The sequence below is a fragment of the Corvus moneduloides genome, chromosome 2 (assembly GCF_009650955.1).
Source record: "Corvus moneduloides isolate bCorMon1 chromosome 2, bCorMon1.pri, whole genome shotgun sequence".
Taxonomy (NCBI): domain Eukaryota; kingdom Metazoa; phylum Chordata; class Aves; order Passeriformes; family Corvidae; genus Corvus; species Corvus moneduloides.
The window spans coordinates 95,302,188-95,326,105 of record NC_045477.1 but is presented as its reverse complement, the minus strand read 5'-3'; the positions used below and the strand labels follow the sequence as shown (position 1 = coordinate 95,326,105).

At 39.2% G+C, this 23,918-nt stretch overlaps 1 protein-coding gene across 1 annotated transcript in view; it reads left to right on the top strand.

The window, feature by feature from the left end:
- UXS1 (UDP-glucuronate decarboxylase 1) overlaps positions 1–21,435 on the top strand; it is a 57,224-nt gene extending 35,789 nt beyond the window's left edge. The window contains exons 7-15 of the mRNA XM_032100429.1: positions 457–561; positions 1,916–1,975; positions 3,992–4,113; positions 10,716–10,835; positions 14,330–14,373; positions 15,417–15,477; positions 16,903–16,960; positions 19,234–19,337; positions 20,590–21,435. Of these exons, the coding sequence (XP_031956320.1) occupies positions 457–561; positions 1,916–1,975; positions 3,992–4,113; positions 10,716–10,835; positions 14,330–14,373; positions 15,417–15,477; positions 16,903–16,960; positions 19,234–19,337; positions 20,590–20,721 (806 nt within the window). The 3' untranslated portion in view covers positions 20,722–21,435. The remainder of the gene's footprint in view (positions 1–456; positions 562–1,915; positions 1,976–3,991; positions 4,114–10,715; positions 10,836–14,329; positions 14,374–15,416; positions 15,478–16,902; positions 16,961–19,233; positions 19,338–20,589) is intronic.
- The last annotated feature ends 2,483 nt before the right edge of the window (positions 21,436–23,918 follow it).

The window sequence follows — 23,918 nt, the reverse complement described above, 5'->3', positions numbered from 1 at the left end:
ATAAAAATACAGTACTTAATTTTCCCAAAAAGTCTTTTATCATATTGAAAAAAATGTTTCTACCATTTTTGCTTCACAGTCTATTTAGAAAAATACTCTGAAGCTTGTAGCCACTTTAAAAACCTGAGGGTAACAGAATGTTGCAAATACTTTTGCAGCTTCTAAACATTTCTGAACTGTAAGTGGAAAGTGTGAACACCAACGCAGACATCTATATCCATGTCAAGAGTGTTGATATATTACATTATGCTCTAGGGTTTTTTTTACTAAAAATTAAGTTTTTCTTACAGTTACAACAGGTTTGTGTACATATCATCTGTAGGTATCAATACAGGAAGTGCTGAGTTCCAGTGCTAGGAAATGCACAAAGGAATACTTGTTTCTTGGCTTTAATGCTTTCTCATTTAATATGTTATGTGGGAAAATAATAATTCTGTCCCTTCCATTTTTCTGTAGTGGACCAGATCTATCATCTAGCATCTCCTGCTTCTCCTCCAAATTACATGTATAATCCTATTAAAACATTGAAGACCAACACTATTGGGACATTAAACATGCTGGGTAAGTGGAATTTTTTTTATTGCTTAACTTGGTTAGTCATCATATAATCCCAACTGAGTTGCTGGGGAGAGGGGAGGATGAAGCAAATGAGTTGTACATTTTAAAAAGTCGTTTCTTTAAGCAAAATAAGGTTGGGGTTATTTTTACCCTCTTTGAAGGTTTTTTTCCTTTTCCTATAAATATGTCTGCAGATGAACACTGGCAACATGGCTGTCAAAGCACAAGAACTTTGTGCCTGTAAGTTGGCTATGGAGTGTGCAGTAATTACAGAAGTCATCAGAACAGTTAAGAGCATGGGATTTTATAGCACATTTGTGCTCATGACTGCAGTTTTCACTTTGGTGACTGTGGAACATTCCCGCGGTTACCATAAGTGACTGTTCCTTTGCACCTCAGCAAACATTGAACTAGGTGGAACTGCACTGGTTCTGTAAACTCCACACATCAGGAGTACTGCACCCTCTTGTGCATGCCTTGGCTGGCAAATTCTGAAAGAGTGTTTAATGTCTAGCTTCGTGGTGAATAATTACATGGCAATGTTTTCAGCTTTGTCTGTTAGTTTTGATATTGGGAATGGATCTGTGAAAAGAAGACCTCAAGCCTTTGCTACTTTTTCCTCCCATCTTTGTGCCATTTGGTATATGATGCAGACTGATCTGTGTGTCAGTGATCCTAAGAGTTGTTATGAGTCTGAAAAACTCCTGGGCATTAGCACAGCTGAGTTTCTTGAGTGATGCTCTAGTGAGTACATTTCAGAGAATTAAGTGATTCAGAAGCTATAGAGGTACCAGAATGGCATAGGTGAGAGATTTGTTTGATTTGCCATGCCAACTTGAAGACCAGAAAGCCTCTGAAATGGAATACAGAATGATCTCCAGTGGTAGGTAGGACCATCCAAGCAGTTTAAAAGGACATAAGAAAGGAGAAATGATTGATTTTTGTCCTGTAACATGTTAGTCTGTATAAGTTTTTTTAAATAGCTTGTCTTTAATCTATGTAAAGAAGGATTTGGTAATCATACTGTGTTGTTTCACAATCCTGCTTTCCTGAGTGGAATGCTTCCTTGGCCTTTATTTAGGTTGTAATAAATTAAGTTCTTGGATCTTGATTCAGTGTAACTGCTAGTCCCAGAAGCAAGCACATCACATGCAGGGGCCACTCTGCTGTTTCTTAAGTTTTCTAGTTTGGAAGTGGGAGCTATGGATGTGATTTACAGCTAAATTTGCCTAGTGAGAAAAATCAAATTCTCTTTAAAAACATGTAAAACAGGATCACACTGAAACAGCTAACATGAATGAAGGATTCTTGCACTTGCTGTAATTATGTTCTTCTTTCCCCATTGCCCAAAATCTAGGTTTAGCTAAACGTGTTGGAGCACGGCTGTTGCTGGCCTCTACATCAGAGGTTTATGGAGGTAAGAAGAATAAAACAATAATTAGAGCTATTCAGATATGACTGTGTAAAAGGGTATTTACACATCTTTTGTCAGATACCAGAATGATAGATTTTCATCACTGTCTTAGCTTGCTTTTTTATGAGATGTTCTTCTTACAGTTTAAAATGTGAGAAGGGCATTTACAGTGCTTGCTTTATGTTTCTAGTCAGGAGTGGTAGCTGGAGACTTGTGTTGTTGTCTGTACCTTTCCCATGTCATGGTTTAGGTCTCTTTTTCCAAAGGGCTTGTGGGAAATTGAGTGTTGTACTTTAAAGTCCAGATGCCATAATGAAAACCTGAGAAGAAAGATCGTTTCGATAGTAAATATGTGTATCTTTTTCCCATCACACAGGAATTGTATTGTTAAGATTTAGTAATTGCCCTGGTGTGTAAGAGACGAGGATATAACCTCCAAGCTAAGAAAATACTGGTTGTGCGTGCAGATTCTTCTGGTGTCTCTTAAAATGTAATATTCAGCATTGCTCTGTCTTCCTCTTACTGGTAGAAGTGAAGGAGTGAAAGAATGATGGGTAGAATGGTGATTGGATGCAGCAAGACTCCTTTGTATTTCCTTGGGCGTGTAACAGACCCTGTGCCTGCTAGAGAAACTTCCTTCTGTTCTGAACTATTGCATAATTGATAATAGCAGTCTTGCAAGATTATTTGAGATGCACAAGCACAGTACCCTGCTTAAGGGGAATAGATTTGAGAGTCTTGGCTATAAAGAACAAACAAGTGAACAAAAAATGGTCACCTGTATTACAAGACACAAAGCTTTGTGAGCAAAATGTGAGGAAGGACAAAGAACGCACCTCCAGGTGTGCACTTTTGGTGGAGCAACTTCAGTCAAGAAGATTCAAAGTAAGTGCCCAAGCAATCATCACTCAGATGATTGGCCAGCCAAAGTGGCTTGAGCATGTACAGTGTTCCTACTGCCTCCCGAGCCTTAAATTATCCGCTGTCAGTCTCTACAGAGAAAAATGGTAGCCCCAAGGACTCTTCTGTAACTGAACAAGCTCTCTTCTGGAGTATTTCCCTTCCCACAGCATCTTTTCAGGCCCTTTTAAGATCGCTATGGGCTTTCATAATCATGTAAAACTTCTATGCATTTACCATTGCTCCGTGGCTTTCATATGGCACAAATGCATCCATTATCACATCTGAGCAGCATAAAATCAGGAAGGTTTAATCAGAACTGACTGTCAAAGTTGTTTCAAAAATTAGCTTTCAATACTAGGAAGTTCTGTAGTAATGTGTGCAAACTTCAAACCTGGTAGAAATTATACCGTCCTAAAGACAGCAAAGGGGGAAATTTAACCAAGTGTTTGTATTTTTTCAAGCATATAAAGCACACACCATCAAGCTTCCTAGGTGGCTGTTGTTTGGTTGGTTGTTTTTTATAATGAAGAACTTCTATACTGGATCAAACCAAAGGATTGTCTAGCCTGATGATTGATAGCACAGTGATAGCTAGTAAAAATGCTTAGGGTGAAACAGAAGAAATGTGCCTTTTTAAGAAATGCAGTACATCTCTATTTTCTCCATTTTTCTTTCCTTGTTTCCTATTTTATGAAATTTGAATATGCTTTACTTTCGTACGTAACCTATAATGCCTCCTACATGACTGCTGCCTACATAACCTGTAATGTTTCCTCTGAAGCACATTAGGTAAAAATCATATTTATGCCCTTGAGGTAGTCTGTCTTTGCAGAGAGGAGTTGAATTTAACCCTCTGTTCACACACTCTTAGGGAAAGCAGTTGCTGGCTGTTGTTTGCTTGTACTCAAAGAGCTTTCATCTTCTGTTACTGCCGTTTTCATGGTTCCAGTGATTGCACTTTTAAGAAATTGTGGTCAAATTTAAGATTTTTTAAAATTCAGAATTCAGAGACAAGCCGTGCTGACTTCTATAACACAAATGCTCTGTTGAAAGTTTCATCATATATAGTCATCTTTTGATATATCATAATCTAAGGTGGTTTTTTTTCCCCCGTAGATCCTGAAGTTCACCCTCAAAATGAGGATTACTGGGGCCATGTGAATCCAATAGGTCCAAGAGCCTGCTATGATGAAGGAAAGCGGGTTGCAGAGACCATGTGCTATGCATACATGAAGCAGGTATTAAACTTGAATCAGATTTGGTGGTTTTTCTGTAATTATTGAAGGCCAGTGTATCACAAAACTGGAATATGTGTATTTAGGGGTAGGAGGGCAAAAGAGAACATACTGAGTAGGAACACTTACTCTGTTGTGGCAAAATCTGTTTTCTTTAATGGGAAGGTTTTATTGCTCCTATCTATTGTGTGTTTTCAGATGAGCAGTCTTCTTGTAGAAAATGTGCTTTAGTCTCCTTTGCAGGTATAATATGCCTTTCAGGATAGTAAATACTTTTCAGACAGATTAAACTGAGGTGACCTTACTGTGCTGAGAAGTCAATGGGGCTGAATAGGGCCATTTCTGATAAATGTGGAATGTTGAAGAAGCATAATCAAAATCAGAATGTACAAGTAAGAATATGGAAGGTCTTTAATGAGTATTTATATAGAAGCAATGTATTTTAAGCACTTTAGAAAGGCCTTAAAATTATGTAGGTATAAACACAGAACTTAATGAAAGATATGAATACCTAGCTATGTAATGCCTGTTTACAAAGACAGTAGCATGAAGATAAAAATGCAATTTAAAATATGTTTGGGAAATTATACATGCCAGTTTCCTTGGGTTTCATAACCAGCAAGTAGAAACTCATCATTAACTAACATAGCATTGACTCTTTACCTGTATGTAAATCTTGCTTAATTGTGGTTCAGTTAGGCTCTGAGAGACTATTTAATTAACAAATGTGGCACACTAAAGAAAATAGTATCAGTATTTCTTGTTATTTGCAGCCTTAATGTACAAAACTATAAATCAAACATAGGATATTCTATAGAATTTTAAACCTTTAAATTATAAAATTCTAGGTGCTTTTATAAACCTTGAAAACAGAATCAAGCTGAAGTGATAAGACTTTAGAGAGGGTATTTTAGTATAGAGATTGTAGTAATTTTGTCTTATCTCTTCTACCAGACAGAGAAGGCAGAGATTCTGTCTCCTTTGTTCTCTTTTAAATCATTTAAGGTCCAACATGGTGACAGTGCTCTTGTCCAGGCTACTCAATATTTCACTGTAGTAGAATATTCCTTGTCAGTCTGGAAATCCATTTGCAGTTGAAGATTGCAGTTTTTATGAGAAATTCTCGTGCTGTAGGGTGTTGCATTTTTTTGTAGGTTTGTGGTACGCACTGCAGTATTCTTTTAGAAGGGCATGAGCAGGTAATTTTTAAAATCATGGGCTGTATCTTAAAACCACAGGATGAGTCATGATAGCATCTCATAAATTTTATGCAGGATTTGCAATGAATAGTTAAGGTTTGTAAGGTGGAACTGCAGTGCACACATGCATGGAGTAAAAACTCATAATGCAAATGAGCTCTCTGTCCTAGGGGCAGCTCTGTGACATATTTCCTGTACTCTATTATGGGTTAGTGAAGTCTGCCCATGTTCATGAAGCTTGTCCCATGTTCAGGTATATTTTGAAATACTGTTGAGCTGGTGTGGGGGAAGAGAGGGGTGGGTAGTGTTTAGATGATATGCTGTTATTAGTGGAGTAAATCTTTTGCTAGTGGGAAGGTCTGATTTCCTCTATGCAAATAAGCATTGTGTTTTTAAGAGGATTTTCAGTAGGAGTGACCTAGCTCTAAACAGTAGGATTTGCAGTATTTCAGGCTAAAATATTTCCAGAATCTCTCAGCTTCAATAAAAAGAAGAAACAGGCAAAGTTATTTTGCATTTTTTGGTCATTTCTTGCAAAGATTTCCATCTTTATGCACATTGCTAGGTACCTTAGACACCTAATAGTGTTTCCAAAAATGTGAAGTGAAACTAAACTTCTACGTTTTACACTTCCAGACAGCCTGTTTGAATCCAAACAGTTTTTGAATCTAGTCAAAGCTGACTGTTTGCTGTTGTCGGAGTTCCTCAGTAGCCTGGCCTGACCGAGGCATTTTTGGAGCCTTCTTTTCTGCTGGCAGTGTTGTTTTGTTCACTTACTTTGACCCTATGAATTAAGCATTTCTTGACTTTATCACCTGAGAAGGCAGTGGGAAGGCAGTTTCAGCATATAGTATCGCAGTGTTACGTTTGTGCTTTGTTCAGGACTTGCCATTCAGTTATCTGTTCAACCTTTAAAAAATTACATCTGGCCTTCTGGAGCTATTTGGAAATCTAGGTATTAATGTTTGCTCCAATACTCTGGATTAATTTAAATACTGACCAGAATCTGATACTACCTTCATGGCAGGGATTTACATCATCTGCATAGGTGTGTTGTAAATACAAATACACAGCATTTTAAATGCTGTGCATATTAAGGGTGTTTTGTGAACTAGATTTCCTTCTTTCCTTATGCCACTGACCTGTAAGGAAATTCTCCAGAGCTGAAGCAACACTTCAGGTCATTAGGGAATGTTACAGGAAAATTTTTCTTCTCCTTCCACTTTCTTCATCCATTTTTTTCGTACCAGCTATGCGACTCTGAAAGCTTCGGTGGTAACAAATGGGCTTGTTGTGATACAACTATCACATTAAGTGATAGTTTTGGAATTACCTTAGAATAGCTGAAGTGTTGAGCTATAAGCATGGTAATGTTTCCACCATAAAGTTGTAGGTTGTATTCAGGGACTTGCATTATGCCCAGAGTGAAGAGTCAGACGATTGAGGCTGTCCTTCCTAGCTTGTTTAGGAGCTTTAGTGCTTATGAAATTCAGATCTCACCATCTCTGTTTTTGCAAAATAATACTAAAAAGCTATTAGTAACTGAGTACTAATGGCATTTTGTTTATGCAATTGACAGTACATGTAAATAAAATTCCTTGGACCCAGCCTCATTGTAGAGTATTGTAGCTTAAACACATCATAGATGGATCCAGTGAACACGGTGCTAGTAATTCTGCTGTGATTGCAATTCAGGGGTTTGGGAACAATTTTGAGAGTTAATGGTCTCCGAAACACATGGGAAAGAATATGAATCAGTAAGAAAGTGACTATTAGAGCAAGGAATGCAGGCAATAATCTCAAATAATTTTAGCTGAGACGTTGGTAAAGATCTGTATCAGGTCACAGTGATACCCATGTTACTGCCTGGACTTCCCCGGCAGATTTTTTAAATTCTGGTTGTCTGCTGGAGAGCAGACATTTGTTGTAGCTTTTCCTTTCCTGATTTTGTATTCAGGGAGGTCTGACTCATATTTGCTGTTCAGATAGATCCACAGACTTTGCAAAAGAAAGAAGGACTAGTAATTAATAGGAGAAGCTTGCCTGATACCCTTGTGAATTACAGCCACAACATACCATGTTCAAGTTGTTTTGGTTAAAGAAACTTTTGGCATTTGAATTGTATTGATCTGTTTTCTAAGACAGTCAACACAAGGAGATACCTTTTCTTAAAATGCTTATAAAATTAAAATACGTCTTTTTAAATTAAGAAGTTATTGTAGCATCCTTAATACCCTTGATACTTTCTGGAGCTGGGATCTCTAGAACTAAAGCACTGGCAAAGACTTGTGCTGAAAACCAGGACAGCTTTGTTTTGCAGAGGAGACTGGATAATTAATGCTACATTTTGCCTGACAGCTGTAGAATAGTCTTGAGTACTTATTCAGAGGAGGTATTTCCGTAAGCCATAACAATCTTTCCTGCTTCTTTACTGTTTCTTTTCATCTGTACAAGCACAGTCTCTGTGAAGAAATTCATGCTGATAAATAATAGAGTGAGCTGAAGTGTTTTGCTAGCCCACAATCCTGCGTTGTATGATCTTGGTCTCAGGCTCTTTTTTGGATTGCTCAAGGAATTTTCTTTCTCATCAGCCTGCTGTAGGAAGGCACTTCTTAAACTGTGAGGACAGAAGGCAGTTTATCACATTTGATCTCAGCATTAGGGATAAATCTCAAGCTCTGTTTTGTTTAGCAATATAAATGTGAGCCAAACAGGTTTTTCTCCTTTCTCTAGGATGTAATAAAATACCGTACATGACTTACTGCTGCAAACCTGGGGGAGTAATTGACTTTGATAATGGGAATATGGTAGAGGTAGTCAGTCATTACTACATGTTGTTGATAATTTCAGAGTAACAGGATGTAGCTAAGACATAGACAATTAATACAAAAAGGAATAGAGTTACTCAGTATGTAAAAAGGATGGTGTTCAAATGAGGTGTTCATGAAACAGCGAAAGGAGACTTGTGACAGTTTTTAAGTTACTGGCTCCAAAATCTCGTTTGTGGAAGAGTTTCTTTTGAGAAGACAGATTCCAGTTTTAAAGGGCCAAATGAAAATTTAGCTGCATAGAAAATAGATTTTTCAAAGCAGTAGGCTGCAGAGAAAAGCTTTGCTGGATGACACTATAAATAAAAAGTTACTCATTTTAAAAGACAACATTACAGTGGGGTGAGGTGAGTAAATAGAAGGGAGAAGAAATAATGGATTCATTGTGACTGTGAGTAAGTGCCTGTGTTGTTTTTTCTTTTCTAGATCCCTTGCTAGTTTCCAACCAATACTGGAAAACAAGGCTTCTGCTGTAGCTTGTGCAGTACAAGAGTGTCTTTTTGGTCAGCATTGTTGAATGAGTTATTTTTATCTTGAATACTAGCTTCCAAGTGCCTTATTTTCTGCACTTGTTATTAGTGGCAGTATCTGGAAAGCTCACATGAAATACAGTCCCTTCCTAAAGGGGTCAGTGTCCTTTTTAAGATAAAGTGCTGGGTAAAACAAAGGAAGGAGAAGCTTTCTATGTCTTTCCAAATGCAGTGAAGGCTTTGGGAATGGTTCTGTAATGTGCTGCTGGAAGTGTATATTTGAAATGTTACACTGCTGTACTTTTTTAGCTACCAAGAAATAGAATATGTTCCCAGCTGATGCATTTTGCATGGAAAGGGACTTCTGCTCTTTCCGGAGTCTCTTTCAGCAGGACCCAGTGGATGTTGTGAGGTTATTCTTTTGGCTCTGTTGTGAATACAAGCTGGTTGGATAAAGACTGTATCTTTTCCTGTGGCGCAATAGTTACCTCCTTTGTTACTGTTAGTTTACCATGTAGTTGCAATTGCAAACAAGGTTTGATCAGGACAAATGAAACCTTACCTGCAGCTAAATGATATTGAACATTGTTTGACTTTCTCTGTACTGCGAGGTGTTGGGCTTTACTTGTACTACTTGGTGTTTCTGATTTCGCAACACCAATATATCACCAAGGTGATATATTAATGTCCCTTTTGCCTGTCTCTTACCTGTAAAAAGCTAGTCCTACTGCTTTCACAAAACATCTTTGAGGATACATTTGTTCATGAATCACGTGGAGACCTAAGAGAGAACATCACATTTTCCTGCACGTGCCTCTTGTACGTGAAGCTACATTTATTTCCAAGAAAAATGTGTTTCCAAGTCTCTTCTGAATGAAGTGTATGTGAGCTGAGTTTTCAGCCACGGATGTACCAACAGTACACTTCTTCCACATACACCCTCTTCCAGGACAACAGCAAGCATTGGTCTAAGCTTTAGTAAAATACATGGAAAATACAAGATGTTCTGTGTGTCTTCTGAAAGAATAGTTATGGAATGAATGTTTGCAGCTCCAGAACATTGTGCTTGTGACTTCAGTCGAATCAGAGCACCCAGAGTTTGCTTCAGGCAAATTTTTTCCTGTAACTGATACAAGGATGTCTTTTTCTGGGAGGTGGGAGGACCAGGTAGTAAGAGGAGGATACATAGGCCTGCACTGAGGTTGACACCTTCTCCCCTACCTTGTGACTGTCACTCTCAGATGGTAACATCTGTCTGCTTGCAGCATACCATGTTGCTCTGAACTCAGCTCAGCAGTATCCTGTTTTAGCTCACAAGGGCCAAACGTCCTTCTCACAGGCTTTATCATAAACTGTGACTTGTCCAAAAGAATGGGTCAATCAAAACAACTCGAGAGATTACTTCAGTTTGCAGTCTCTAACTGTTAAAATGCTTTGTCCATAAAGGTTCCAATTTCACATATTTGTTACATTTTCCTTGAAGATTTGCAAAATATTCTGTAGAAGGACTTATGGAAATGATAAAAATGTTTCTTGGAAAAAACTATGCCATTGAAGAGTTTGATTGTAATGCATGCATTTACACAGGCTAATAAGGGCACTAGAAGACATTGTGGCTGTGGTTACAAAACTACTTTATGGCTTTTGTGAAAGATACTTCTCTGACATGTTAAGCTTTTCTAAACTATGGATGTTTGTGATCTATGGAAATGCTACCTTGGTACTATATCTGGTGATTGTGAGACTTCGCCTATGTGCAAAAAAAGTAGCTAAGTCCCAGGTGAAATAAGATGCTATTGGAAGGATATTACTGAAAAATCTTGAAGTTCTTTGTGGAAGAAAATGCATGTGCCAAAATCATGAGCTGTTCTAGCACTAATTTAGATTTGCATTACAAATACTGAGAACTAGTGTAAATTACTTTGGTGTATGCACTACATTTTCGGGAGGGCTGAGGAGAGATTTGAAGTGTTTCATTATTAGAAACGATGCATTTTAAAGCTGAAAGAGAGATTCTTAAAAAGCGTTTGGACAGGGGAGAGTTTACACTTTTAGGGATAAAGACACTCTTATTAAGGAAGTAACGATTCTTTTTTCTTTGGCTACAGGAAGGAGTTGAAGTGAGGGTTGCCAGAATATTCAATACCTTTGGTCCTCGAATGCATATGAATGATGGAAGAGTTGTCAGTAATTTTATCCTACAAGCTCTCCAGGGAGAACCACTAACAGTAAGTGATGACCTCCTGGTGATATGAAGAACCATTCATCTTCATATCCTGTCCTCATGTGTTGCAGATGAGGGTAGATTTTAGAAAATATTGATGTTCCCCTCTTCAAAATGTAGTGTTCCAGTATACCAAACGTAAATGTATGGAATAACATATGGGAAGATGTGCTCTGTTGATGGGGTTGATCTTTCTTTCACAGAAAGAAACAAGGCTATCAGTTGCAATCTGCACAAGCATTTCAGCATTCTTTGTATTGGGGATATAAACAAAATCCAGAGTTCAGTCAGGGATTTCTGTAAGAAGCAGCAGACAATCCAAGGAGAAAAAGAATCAAAGTTTTGTGGCAACGCCCACTACTGTAATTCTTGCAGAGCAAAATCTGAAACTGGACAGAGCGTTGAAGAGTTTAGGTCAGGGAATAAGTTGCGCCCAAGCATGATGAAGCTTGGTGTCCTGTGATAGATCTCTTCTAACTTTAATCTTTTTAAAATAGTGTGTTAAAAGTATGGCTACCCCCTGCAAAACTTTGGTGGTAGATACTACCCTACTGTCAGACTGAAATCGAGAACTCTTTACAAAGAAAGAAAATTTAAGGAGTTCAAATTATGTATGTTCTGCAAAGCAATGCACATCACCTGACTTAAGTACACTGATAATTCTTGAAAGACTGGTCTTCTCTGGAGGTCAGCATTTGCTTACTTGCTTGCAATTTAACAATGATTGGTCACTTAGGCAATTTGTGACTATTTTTTAATGTCATCAGTTACGAATCTTGGCTACTCTGTTCATAGCCTTTGCTAAATTTCTGGTTTAGGCTTGTGGTTATTTCAGAGTAACAAGCCTGCAGTGATGCTGTGTTTGCCACCTCTCCTAAAGATTTCTTTTTTCCCCCCAGAGATTTACTGCTTTTGTAGAAATCACTGTTAGTGCTCGATGTATGGTAGCTATTGTGCGATGCTGACTGTAACTTACTGGCCAGTGTTTACTGGGGCATATGACATTTAGGCTGCCATATAAGTCAGCATTAAGAGTGCAGATCTTGGGGCTTAGTCTTGGGTAGCTGACTGAACGAGCCCAGCTTGCCTAGTCCCTGATAGGAGTCCCTTCAGCACTACATAGGCAATGCAGCCATGTGGATCAGTGCTTTTTTCCTGTCAAAACATAAAAAAAAAGGGAACTTAAATTCCTGCAGAAAGAGTTTAATTTTCTTACCCAGGTGTCTCCCCAGACTTGCTTATTGGAAGAGACTAAACAAATAGTAGCAGACAAGAAGGTGGAGCTTCTTGGTTTGACACTTTGGATCCTTGTAGGCCTTGCTTGTATTGAAATATGAGTTATCCGCTGATTAGTCAGTGCCAATGTTCCCAGGATAGGATCCTTGGGCATAAAGTCTGAGCCTCTAAATGCTGTTTAGAAAATTTACTGGCTTACAGAGGATCAGAAGGTATTTCCATTTTTTAGGTTTGGTCCCCAGTGCATATAGCAAGCTGTTGCCATATTTGGCCTGTCAAATGTTTTTTATTTCATGCATAGTTTCTCAACTTTTATTGGCAGTAGTGCTGTAATCTTTTATAAGAACAGAGGGAGAACACTAACTGGAAGTTTTGTGAAGCCTTACAAAATATGAAGGACTTACCTTATTTTAAAACATACAATCCATGGGATATTTTAGAGCATCAATAAGAGGGGTCTGGAGTCTGTGTTCTTCTGTGGGAGGCAACACTGGAAGCTCTTATTTTATTTCTGTAATTGGCATGCTGTCTAAAATTTAGCAAGAATGTAATTGTAATAGGGGTTAAAATAAAGTGTTTTGCCCAACATCACTGTTCTGTAGGGAATAACTGTCTGATGTTGAAAATTACTGAATCTGAGAAAAGAAGGGGAGAGTTCTTTAGCTGACCAGGTCAAATAAAATGAATTATCAGCAATGAGCAGTGGCTGAGACCTACAAAAAATTAACTCCTGTATCATCACAGAATTTGGCTGACAGGAATACCAAGTGTGTGATCTCTTTAGAAACTCTGTTTTCAGTCTCTCAGTTCAGAGTACTTATTCAAATGGAGTAAATAATCTCTTGAGAGACCTGTGTCACTGATTTGTAGAAATTGTGGCCTATGGAAACATGACAATTGTTGTTTTGTTATTGTAAAAGAAAGATTTCTTTTTTTTTTTTTTAAGAAAAATTGAGATACGGAAACGATATTGTACTTTCCAGCTATTGCTTGTATGTGGGAAAGATAACCACATGGGTGACTCTGCAAAAATCATGTACAAATACTTAGTTCTGTAAAACTTATCCCACAAGCTAAAAGTAAAGCTAAATGCAGGGAGCTCTATATAAATACATAAATCTGCTTCCTGTTTGTTTGGGAGTCCATCAGACTGTCAGTGTGCTCCTGGTGCATTCCTCTCCGAATCAGTTTTTGGGTAAACTCTTAGACCCCTGATCTTACCGAATGCGTACTGAAATGTGAATTCTTTTGGGCTCTGAATCAGCCTCGGAGAGCACAAGGCTTACCAAGTAACAGATGGCCTGTGTACCAATTGTACTGTCCTTTCTGTCCTCAAGGAAAACAAGCATGCTTTCTATTCTGTCCTTCCAAAAGCCTTTCTGTTGTAGCAGGTTGATAAGATGTGTGTGTCCCCAGTTAAACTGTTTTCACCACTTAAATGTGCCTGCTCACAGCTTTCAGAATATAAGTATTCATGTTCTAGAGACTTCAGTACTGCACTCAGTTAAACTGTGAAAAATGTAATGGTATCAAATACCATTCTGTACATTTTAAGTATAAATTAATGTCTGTTTGAACTTCAGCAACTTGCTCCAAAGTATCAGCATGTTACCTGCGGACACTTTTTTTTCCCCTCAAAGGTTTTGATACAAATCTGTACAGGTGACTTTAGGAGTCATATAATCTAGAAGTTACTCTGCTTCCCATTTTCCTAGATAGTAATATTTAGAGCCACGTGGTTTTGGTTTTTTTCTGTCCTGATTGCTTTAAACACAGTGCTGTTTCTCTTGACAATTTTTTTAGAGACCACTGACATTTAGTGCTCTCTTTGAAGCTGGCTGTTGTTAATGAGCAAATCAAAATTGCTCATCGTAACCACATCTTAGTAGCCTGAAGTTTGCTTTAAATATGTGGCACTCTTTGCTGGCTGAGTGCAGGCTGCACCTTCTTTCAGTGTTCCAGGAGAGAATAAAGCATCACACTGTCCTACACCCCTGAGAATGTTTCCTTCATGCAGAATTCTGGTTAACAAAATGTCTAGGGATATGTTTACTGGAGACAGACCCAAGAGGAAGATGACCTTCAAAGAACTGATACTTTGCCAAAGGCTCTGCAAGCACAATTTTTTCCATTCCTGTAACATTGAGCTTGTGTCTCAAGTGTTTCTCCTTGAGCCACTTTTCTAGAAAGGTAAAGAAAAGATAATTAGGGTAGAGAGGACTTCTGTATTTATTAACTTTCCTATTTTTCATACGATTTTAGGTCTATGGACCTGGAACTCAGACAAGAGCTTTCCAGTATGTCAGGTAGGCCTTGTTTGTACTGGCTGATAATTTACTTCATGGTTCTGTTAGCCTGGTCAGCTTTGTATGTATGTGCATTTGCTTTACTTTTTTAAATCATTTTTTAATACAAACTCTCAAAAAAACATGCACCCATTGAAACCTGATTTCAGCATTTCTCAGCTGCCTGATCTGCTTTACTGGAGCTCTTAGGAGCCAGCTTTACTTTCAGAAGGGAGACACAGGGAAGTTTTTAAAAGTACCAAGAAGAAAAACATTAATTGGTTTAGAATTTTACTTGAGATACTAACGTGCTCTTCCCTTCCAGAGATGGCAAGTAACAGACGAGTTTTTAGAGCTGAGCAGTTCGTCGCTCCTTGCATTTTAATGCAATGCTGCCACCTCGTGTCTTTGGGACTGCTGTGGTTGGTGTGCAAACTATGCACAAGAAAAAAGCTAAGAAAACCCATGCTGGACTTCTGGGTTATTTTAATCATTCTTTGCTTGGAAATGTTCTTTCCCTCTGCTGAAAGTAGTATCAGTGGTAGTAGATGTTGAAGAAACCCCATCAGGTCATACCCATTCCTTTCCCAATTATAAGTCATAATGAAAAGGATCTGGATTTCTGTGTCAAGGGCCAAGGTGCTTAGTTTGTGGCTAATAATCCAAAATAACTTTGGGTTATATTGCTGGGGGAAAGTAACACCAAAATACTGTTTTTAACAAACTCAGTTTAAGAATTTTTGAAAACAAGAAGACGAATTCAAACAACAGGCTGCAAAGTAGTAGTGTTATGTGCCTCTGTATTACAACTTGCTCTATTCTGTTTGAAATGCCTTGGAAATCAGCCTCCAAATATGCTTGGATGCTGGAGAGAAGAGGAAATATTAATCATTTTTTAATACAAACACTCAAGAAAACATGTGCCTGTTGAAATCTGGTTTCACCATTCCACAGCTGCCTGATCTGCTTTACTGGAGCTCTTAGGAGTCAGTTCTCTTTTTTGACAAGAATACTTTTTATAGAGAAGTGGAAATTGCATCAATCTGTTCTTCCTTCTTTTACAGTGATCTTGTGAATGGGTTGGTGGCATTGATGAACAGCAATGTCAGCAGTCCTGTCAACTTGGTGAGTATGAGTGCTCCACTCTACGGAGTTACTGTACACTGGTCAACATCACCTCTGTTTTCCTCCTTGTCACTGATACTGATTTCTAGAAAAAATAAATGGAACAAAAAAGGTCTTTCTATTATGAAGAACATATTGTCCTATGTACTCTCTTTATAAATAAGTAGACTAAGCCCCTAGGTGTTGAGATCTTCCAGTTCCAAGAACAGGACAAATCTGCTGGAGTTTTTCATTTGTTTTAGCAAGAAGATGTATGTAATTAGAATACGAAGGAAAAAAATGTGGGGGGGACACATGCCAAGTGCACCAAGAAAATGACTGAAGACTGATTTTAGTGGGAAAAAAGCACTGAAGGAATACTTAGCTCTAGATAATTAGAAATTGTTTCATACTACTCTGGATTAGAGGAAAATGTGATAGTATTTTATGGTATAGTTCTCTAATATTGTTTAAAATGCTTCGAACTTAACTTGTCTAGTAAGATTTTTGTTCCATCCTGTTTGTTGTCAGCTTACTCTTAGCAGTGAATTTAAGAACAGAAAAAGAATGCATATCCCAAGTAATTTCTTGAGTATGCCAGCTTTTGCCAAATTAGATACTCAACTCTGCAGGGCAGTTGTTCACTAATTTTCCTTTTCTCCTGTGGCCATGAGTTAATTTCAGGGTTTCTATCCAAAGGCTGATAATGTTAAACTCTATCACATGCTTTGTCTTCAGAAAATTCAGTATTTAAATCTGTATGTATCTTAAGTGCTCAGCTTTAGGTCAAATGAGATGTGATAAAGAAGAGTTTTGAAACGAGGAAAGCTAGGGATGGAGGGAATTGAGTCTGATGAAGGTGAGCTAATGCTAGCAGAAAGTGTTCAGCATTTTATTCTGAAATGTTGATCAGGAGATTATTTGCAGGTTGGTTAAAAAAAAAAGAAAAGGAATATTGTATAGGAAAGCAAGTAGCCCTTATGTATTGATATGTAAGCTATAGTAAATGTAGAAGCAGTTGTTTGCAGATAAATGAGTTTGGTTTCCTAACTTTGCATGAACCAAGAACTTACCATACTTCTTCATGATATCTGTCCTCAACTGGGCACAGTCCTTGAATCCAGATTTCCAGCTGATGTGGCTGTGTGGGCTGCTCAGTGACATAGGCCTTTACTGTGATTGCCAACTCTTTACAGACTGACTTTTTTGGAGGATGACGACACCTCCCTACATACACTGAATTACCAAAGCAAATATAATGGAAGACAAATTCTCTAATGAGTAAGGAGCTTGTCAAAGTTGCTTTTTTTTTTTTTCAATGAAGTAGAATAAATCTTTATGTTTAGCTTTTTCAGAGTTTAACATGCCCCTGTTGGAACCATCTCTTGTCTAGCATGTTGTAAGGTGTTTAGTCGTTATTGAAATGAGCATCTCTTATGTTTGTAGGGAAACCCAGAAGAACACACTATCCTAGAGTTTGCCCAGTTAATTAAAAAACTTGTTGGTGAGTATGATTAGTAATTCTTTGTAAAGTTTATGAAGTACTTATTGTCGTTAGATAATTATTGCTTGATTAGTGTGTGTAATATGTGGATAATTTAATTAGTCTTTGGATTTCTTAATAATTTTATCAAAGGCATTTAATCGTATCATTAAGTATTAATAAGATAATCCAAATGCTCTCAATTGTCTGTAAACTGTTGCATGAAAAGTAGAATGAATAAATTTTCTGTGTATCTGCAATCTATACCCATTAATTTGTATAGTGTTTAGGCAATTTTTTAGGTTTGTTTTGGCACAAGGACAATACATAAATGAAATGTAAAACATGTGAATGCAAATGTCCTGCATAGTATCTTAGCTGCAATAGGGATACTTCAGGAAGGTGGTTCTTCACAGTTGTGCAGGCTGTGGTCCTTCAACTACCATGAAAAACCTCATGCTGTGGCAACAGTCTTTACCTGTTCTTTTCACTGTTTCTAACAGTGATTCTTGAAAGGGTTGACAGCACCTGGGAAGAAAACACTGTGGCTTCCTCTTCATTCTTGCTCTGATGCCTGTAGCAAATCAGAGCTCTCAAAAATGGAAGCAAATGGTTGTGCTTGGTCTTCTAGTGTGGCACCCTAATGAGATGAAACATCCTGCTGCCATTAGCGAAGAGCTTTTAGTCTGTACATTCCAGAAGTGCTTCTGACAGATCTAAAAAGATGAGTTCAAACATACAACACAGAAGCTGATGCATGTGGTGTTCCCTCTGGAACATAAAAGACTGTTCCCTCTGGAAAATGTGAATCCACAGATCAGGGAAGGAAATGAAAAAATCACAGCACCAAACCCATCAGACACACAGAGTAATTGTCACCTCTGTTTGTCTGTTCACAAACAACTTGATGTGTTCCAGTCTATCCAGGGAGGTGGTTTAGTTCTAAAATGACATGTAAACTATTTGCTAGATTTGGCTAGAAGAATTGGCCCCTTTCTGTGTATTATTCTGAGGAAAGGCAAGTGCTTGGTTATTTAAATCACAATGGAGATTAGGGCCAAAGAGAAACTGAAGTTGAGGTTGGAAAGGACCTCTGGAGGCCCCTTGGTCGAACCCCTCAGCTCAGGCAGGGCAACTTACAACCAGCAATGGCCTGGGGCCATGTCCACATGGCTTTTAAGTATCTCCAAGGGTAGAGACTCCACATCCTCTTGGGCCATCTGTGTTTCAGTTTGTGCCCACTGTCTCTGGTCCTGTCACTGGGCACTACTGGAAAGAGCCTGGGTCCCTCTTCTTAATCCCCTTATCTGGTATTTATACACATGGATGAAATTCCCCATAGCCTTCTCTTCTCCAGGCTGAAGGGCCCCAGGTCTTTCAGCCTCTCCTCATACTCCAGTCCCTTCACCACCACCATGGCCCTTTTGTTGCTCTCTCTGTATGTCCCTGTCTCTCTTGTACTGGGGAGCCTAGAACTGGATCCAGTCCTCGATATGGATCTCATCAGTGCTGGTGAGTGGGAAAGCTGATCTCCCTTGTCCTCTGGCAGCACTTCTACAGTCCAGGATATCATTTGCCTTCTTTGTGGCAAGTATGTATGACTGGTTCATACTCAGCTTGGTGTCCACCAGGACCCCTAGTCCTTTCCTGCCAAGTTGTGTTCCAGCTGGTTGGTCCTCAGCCTGTACCTTCCCAGATTCAGGACTTTGAACTTGTTGAATTTCATGAGGTTCCTGTGAGGCCTTTCTCCAGCCTCCATTCTCGAGGTCTGGATGGCAGCACAGTACTCTGGTGTATCAGCAGTTCAGTATTGATCCAGTGTTGACCCTTGGGGTATAGCACCAGTTACCAGTCTCTAACTGATCACCACCCTCTGGGCCTGGCCGTGCAGTTTTCAGTCCTCCTCACTGCTCATCCAGTACTCAGTGAGGGTGTCAAAGACAGTGTCAAAAGCATCACTGAAGTCAAAGCAGGTGATACCCACTTCTCTGCCCTTGGCTACTGAAACAGTAATTTCCTCATAGAAGGTTAATAGACTGGTCTGTGAGCGTAGCTTAATTTTTGTGAGTCCCTGCTGAAATCTTTGTGAAATGCTTTGTGAACGCTTGTTGCTGTGGGACAGGTAGATCACCCAGCTGTTGCATGCAGTGCTCCTGTGTCTGTGCAAAGCATTTCAGTGGTTGAATTATGAAGCAGAGAGCTGCAGAAAGACCTGCTGCTCCAGTTGGCAGAAAAGATGTAAATGGAAATCATAGTGAATTGCAGATGATAAATCACAGTGTCTTGTTTAACAGGCAGTGGGAGTGAAATCCAGTTTCTCTCAGAAGCACAGGATGACCCTCAAAAACGAAAACCTGACATCAGAAAAGCCAAGTTACTGCTTGGCTGGGAACCCGTGGTATGTACAGATGAACTACTGTTGTGTGAGAAAACGCCAGGAAACATAGGGGGCTTGAGGGAGAGTCACATAATAACAAGAATTTCCCTTACTGGAATATCTGCCTAACGCCCTCTCCAGAGCAGTTTTAACATTTTAACTTTTTCACTTGCATATTATGAGATTTTACCATTCTGTAAGCCCGATAAATCCTTTGAAGTATATGGCACATAGTTACTTACGTTACCAAGCCCATAGCTGATGGGTTTGCTGGTGTTGCTGCAATCATCACTCCTGTAGCTGGCAACAGGAGTTGGTTTGCTTGGAGAGGAAAGATCTGCCTAATCCCAGGAAAAGGTGTGGCTTTCTTTGCCAGCTTCCCATTCTAACTAGCACAGTGGTTTATAGCCTCTTTTAAATTTGCAGACAAAAATCATTCCAGGAAACATGTGAACCTACCTAGTAAATGTAAGCCTCATAATAGAAATTGGATCCAGACCCTTCTGAAAGGGTTCACAGGGGCATCTGATATTAATAGACCATGTCTGACAGCACAAGGGTGATAGCAAAGTGTTGCAAACATAAAAGGTTTAACTTTTGTATTTCTGGCCTTCTGTGTTTGGCACAGGCAGTAACAAAACGTGCTCCAAAGTAGCAGTACAGTGTTGGTACAGCAAGGCCAACAGTTTCTGTGCTGCTGTTTTTATCTTCCTATACTGGTGATGGTGTCAGCAAGCATGTCAGAGCATATGGCTCCTGAGAAAACAACTCCTCTGTTGTTCCTGTCTTTGTATTCTATGCCTGTATTTAAACACTGCAATTTGTAGGATTACAATTATTTGTAGAGGATTTAAGAATATCAAATGAGATACTGGATGCCAGCTTTATACCATGCTGCAAAAGAGGATCTTTAATCCTTACAAACAGAAGGGGCTTAAATGCTGGGTGTTTGTCTCTTTCAATGCATTAGGAATTGAAAGTAGAATTATGCATGTCTGTTTTGATACTAAACACACCAATCATAACCATGTGTGAGATTTAAATTTGTTGGGTTTTTTGACTTACTATGTCAGAAAATGTATATGCTGTTTTAAAGGTCAGCTGCATCAGCAGTGAGGAGATGTAACCAGCATGTGGTGCTGTTAATACTTAGATTGGCTAAGACTGAAACTCCCTGGCTCCCTTGTGATAACTGTTCTATAAAAGATACTGTTGTGAAATAACCTGGTGTGAACCTAGAGTGATACAATTCTCTCCTCACTTTTGGGAACAGGTCCCATTGGAAGAAGGTTTGAATAAAGCAATTCATTACTTCCGTAAAGAACTTGAGTATCAGGCGAACAATCAGTATATTCCCAAACCAAAACCTGCAAGGATGAAAAAAGGAAGAACAAGACATAACTGAAGACTATTAGTTGGACAGGAAATTTCCTGCTTGACATTTGACGGATGTAATTTTTTTTTAATTTTTTTTTTCTTTTTGCGAGCGAAAGACTTTAAAACAGGTATCATGAAGAACGAACTGGAATTTCATTCTGAAGCTTGCTTTAAAGAAGTGGATGTGCCTAAAAATAACATAAATATTCCCTTTCCCTGCAAATCTTGCCTTGCACTTTTTAAATCTGTCTTTTTATGTAAAATAGAGTAGAAGCATCTTTTAGTATCTTCAAGTTTTATATCTTGATGTGAGATCATTTTGTTGTGACTGTCCTTGACAGTTTTATTTACTGGTTTCTTTGTGAAGCTGATGATAAACACAAACGGGATGGAAAATGCCAATTTATTTATAAAATGGGTACTATAAAATATGAGATGTTCTACTATGCATAAGAAAAAAACTAGTGGTATTGTCAGGTGAGAGACACTGACATCTGCATATAGAAGAGTTTAAAAGAATTCTGTATGAGAGCTTTATGTATTCTTTAAAGGAGAGATTTTTTCAAAGGTTTAGTTTTAGTTGTACACTTGAATTTGAGATATTTTCATTGATTGCCATGGATAAGGATATTTTGAATCACTACTGTGTTGTGCGTACTCTGGGAATAAAGTTAATGTATTATTGGTTACAGTGGTTGAATATGCTATTTTAATAAAATACTGAAACTTCTGTTTACTAGTTTCACGGTTTCACTGTGGGCATTTCTCTGGATTTGCACATCTGTGGATTTATTGTGTATTAATTATAAAGTAGCAGCCTGTAAATAATCCACTCAAGGTTACTAACTTTGGTCTTGCATTGTTTGTCTCTTAACAGATGTATAGTAAGGGCTGCAGGATGTCTGTTGAAATAGATTGGACAAAACCATCCTCATTTACTCTAATTCAGGTAGTTGATAGTGATGCAGGAGTGTAATATTTTCTTTGAACCATGGAGCCTAACTTCAGCCTTCCTGAGGAAACACTGAGGAAGTGTTTCTATTTTAAGCAATTACTAAATTTCCAGTAAATACTTTCAGCTTTGGTAACTATGCCTGTCATCTTAGGAAAAAACAAAAAAGCCCACAACCAAACCAGTCAAACAAAAAGCCCCCTCCAATTCCCCTTATTTTTAATAATTCTCCTAGTTTTTAAAACATATATTGGTATAGTGCCACTCAAAATTGAAAATCCGAAATCTCATCAAGCAAAGTGACTTGACTTTATCTCATTAAAGCTTGATGTTTTTATTAGCCTTTGAGTATCTTTAGGTTGATGGTAAATTGGGAGTTACCAGTAGTGGTGATGTTATGCCCAGCCTTGGGAAGACCCTGAGAGCAGTGTGGCATTTAGGCCCCTTTGTCTGAGCTGTCTGCCAGAGCCTCATGGTGCTTGCATGGCTTGGAGTCTCATCCAGTCTGTCTGGTAAAGTGCCCGGTGAATCCAGCAATGGTGGGGTTGCTGCATTCATTGCAGTGCCCTGCCTGGAGTGGGGCTGCAGGGATTCTTTTAAGACAAAATGGGTTTTTCTTGCTCACAAGTGCACGTTTTCTTCCATTGGAAATCTCCCGTGCAGCTGAGATGGGGAGCCAGGGTGCATTTTTCTGTCTGGATTCAGAGGTGGAATTCAGATATTACACATTACCTCTATCTTTTCACAGCCGAGCAGCTTGAGATCTGCTTTTTTTGTTTGAAGCCTTTTTCTAGGTACTTGATCTGGGCCTTTATTCCATACTAAATTGCCTGAAAAGTACACCATGGTGTGCTGCTCCAAATGTGCCTGTAACCTGTCATTACTGAAACACTCACAAAGCACAGCCTCTCCCTGTACTCGAAGCCACAGCTGGACATGTGTGAAAGTAGTGCCCACTTCTTTAGCAGTTCTGTGGAGAGAACTGTTAATCAGCTCCCAGCATGGTGGTTTTAACCTTTAAAACCCTTAAGGTGGAGATTATATTTGGGGGATGATGCTCTTTCTCCTTAGATTTCATTCCTCGTGCAAATTGTGCCATTGAACACCAAACTCTGTGAGGAGATGAGACACAGGTGCAACCCTGGTCCAACATTCAGTGCAGCCTTGGAGAGTAAATGGGAGCTCTGGCTGCCGTGTTACTTCCAGGGCTGTTTTTTATTTAATCCAGTGACTTCAGTACTAAGTATGTGAACTTGTACAGGCACAAGCGTGCTGCTACAAACTAGCACAAAACGTGTATGTTCAAGAAAAATAATCTCCCAGGAAGTCTGAACCTTTAGATACAACCAAGAAGGATTTAAAAGCTCTTTAGAATTTTTCACAGGCTGACTTCCTTCATAAAAGGAGCAAATTGAAGAGAGCCAAGTGGCTGGTACCAGTACAACCCATCTGTGGGTGTGTGTGATGCCTCCCACTGGGCCCAAAGGACAAGACTTTCCTCATATACTGTTTCAGAGGTTCCTGGGTCAGCTCCCATACTCTTTCTAAATAGTATCTTCCAACAACAGCAGCTGAGGCAGCTGTTGCCCTTAGGCTTTGAAGCCAGTGACTGGCCTTGGGGCTGATTCGAAAGGCATGAATCATGTTAAAACAGAGTCGGCTGGTGCTTTAGACTGAAAGTCTGGGGTACTTTGAAGGTTTGTCTGGTCTGAACTGAGTCTTCAAGAAGGCAGATGAAGTTTTGCATGTTGGGGCTCTGCTCCCATCTGGGGTTAGACATCTCAGCAGCAGAAAGAGGCATCAAGTGTATTGGGAACGAAAGAGCTGCTGCCTCTCCAGAAGAGCCACTTTTGATGGAGGACAGTAGAATATAGCTCTGAAAGCTTGGAAATAGAGGATTTGGGAGTGTATGAAGCTGAGATATGCTTCCCCCCCCCCCCCCCCCCCCCGGAAAACTTGAGAATTGGAATTTTCTGCTGTCATCTGGTCTGGCAGACACAGTAAAACTGATGTGACCAAACTTGAGGTGCCTGTTTTCTCACAGTGATCTGTACAAATGGGCAGCTCAGCTGGTGTTAGGTACAAGTCCTCCCCTCTCAGTAGGAAATACACAATGCAGCAGAGGGAGCTGGCCAGCTTGGTGCTGGTGAGTGAGACCGGCTTTCCAGAAGGAAAGGTGTGCAAGGCACCCACTGCTGTGTGTTCTTTGATCCTCACAAGGAGGACCACTCCTGCTTCTGGAGGTTACTACAGCATGAGATCCACAGTTGGAT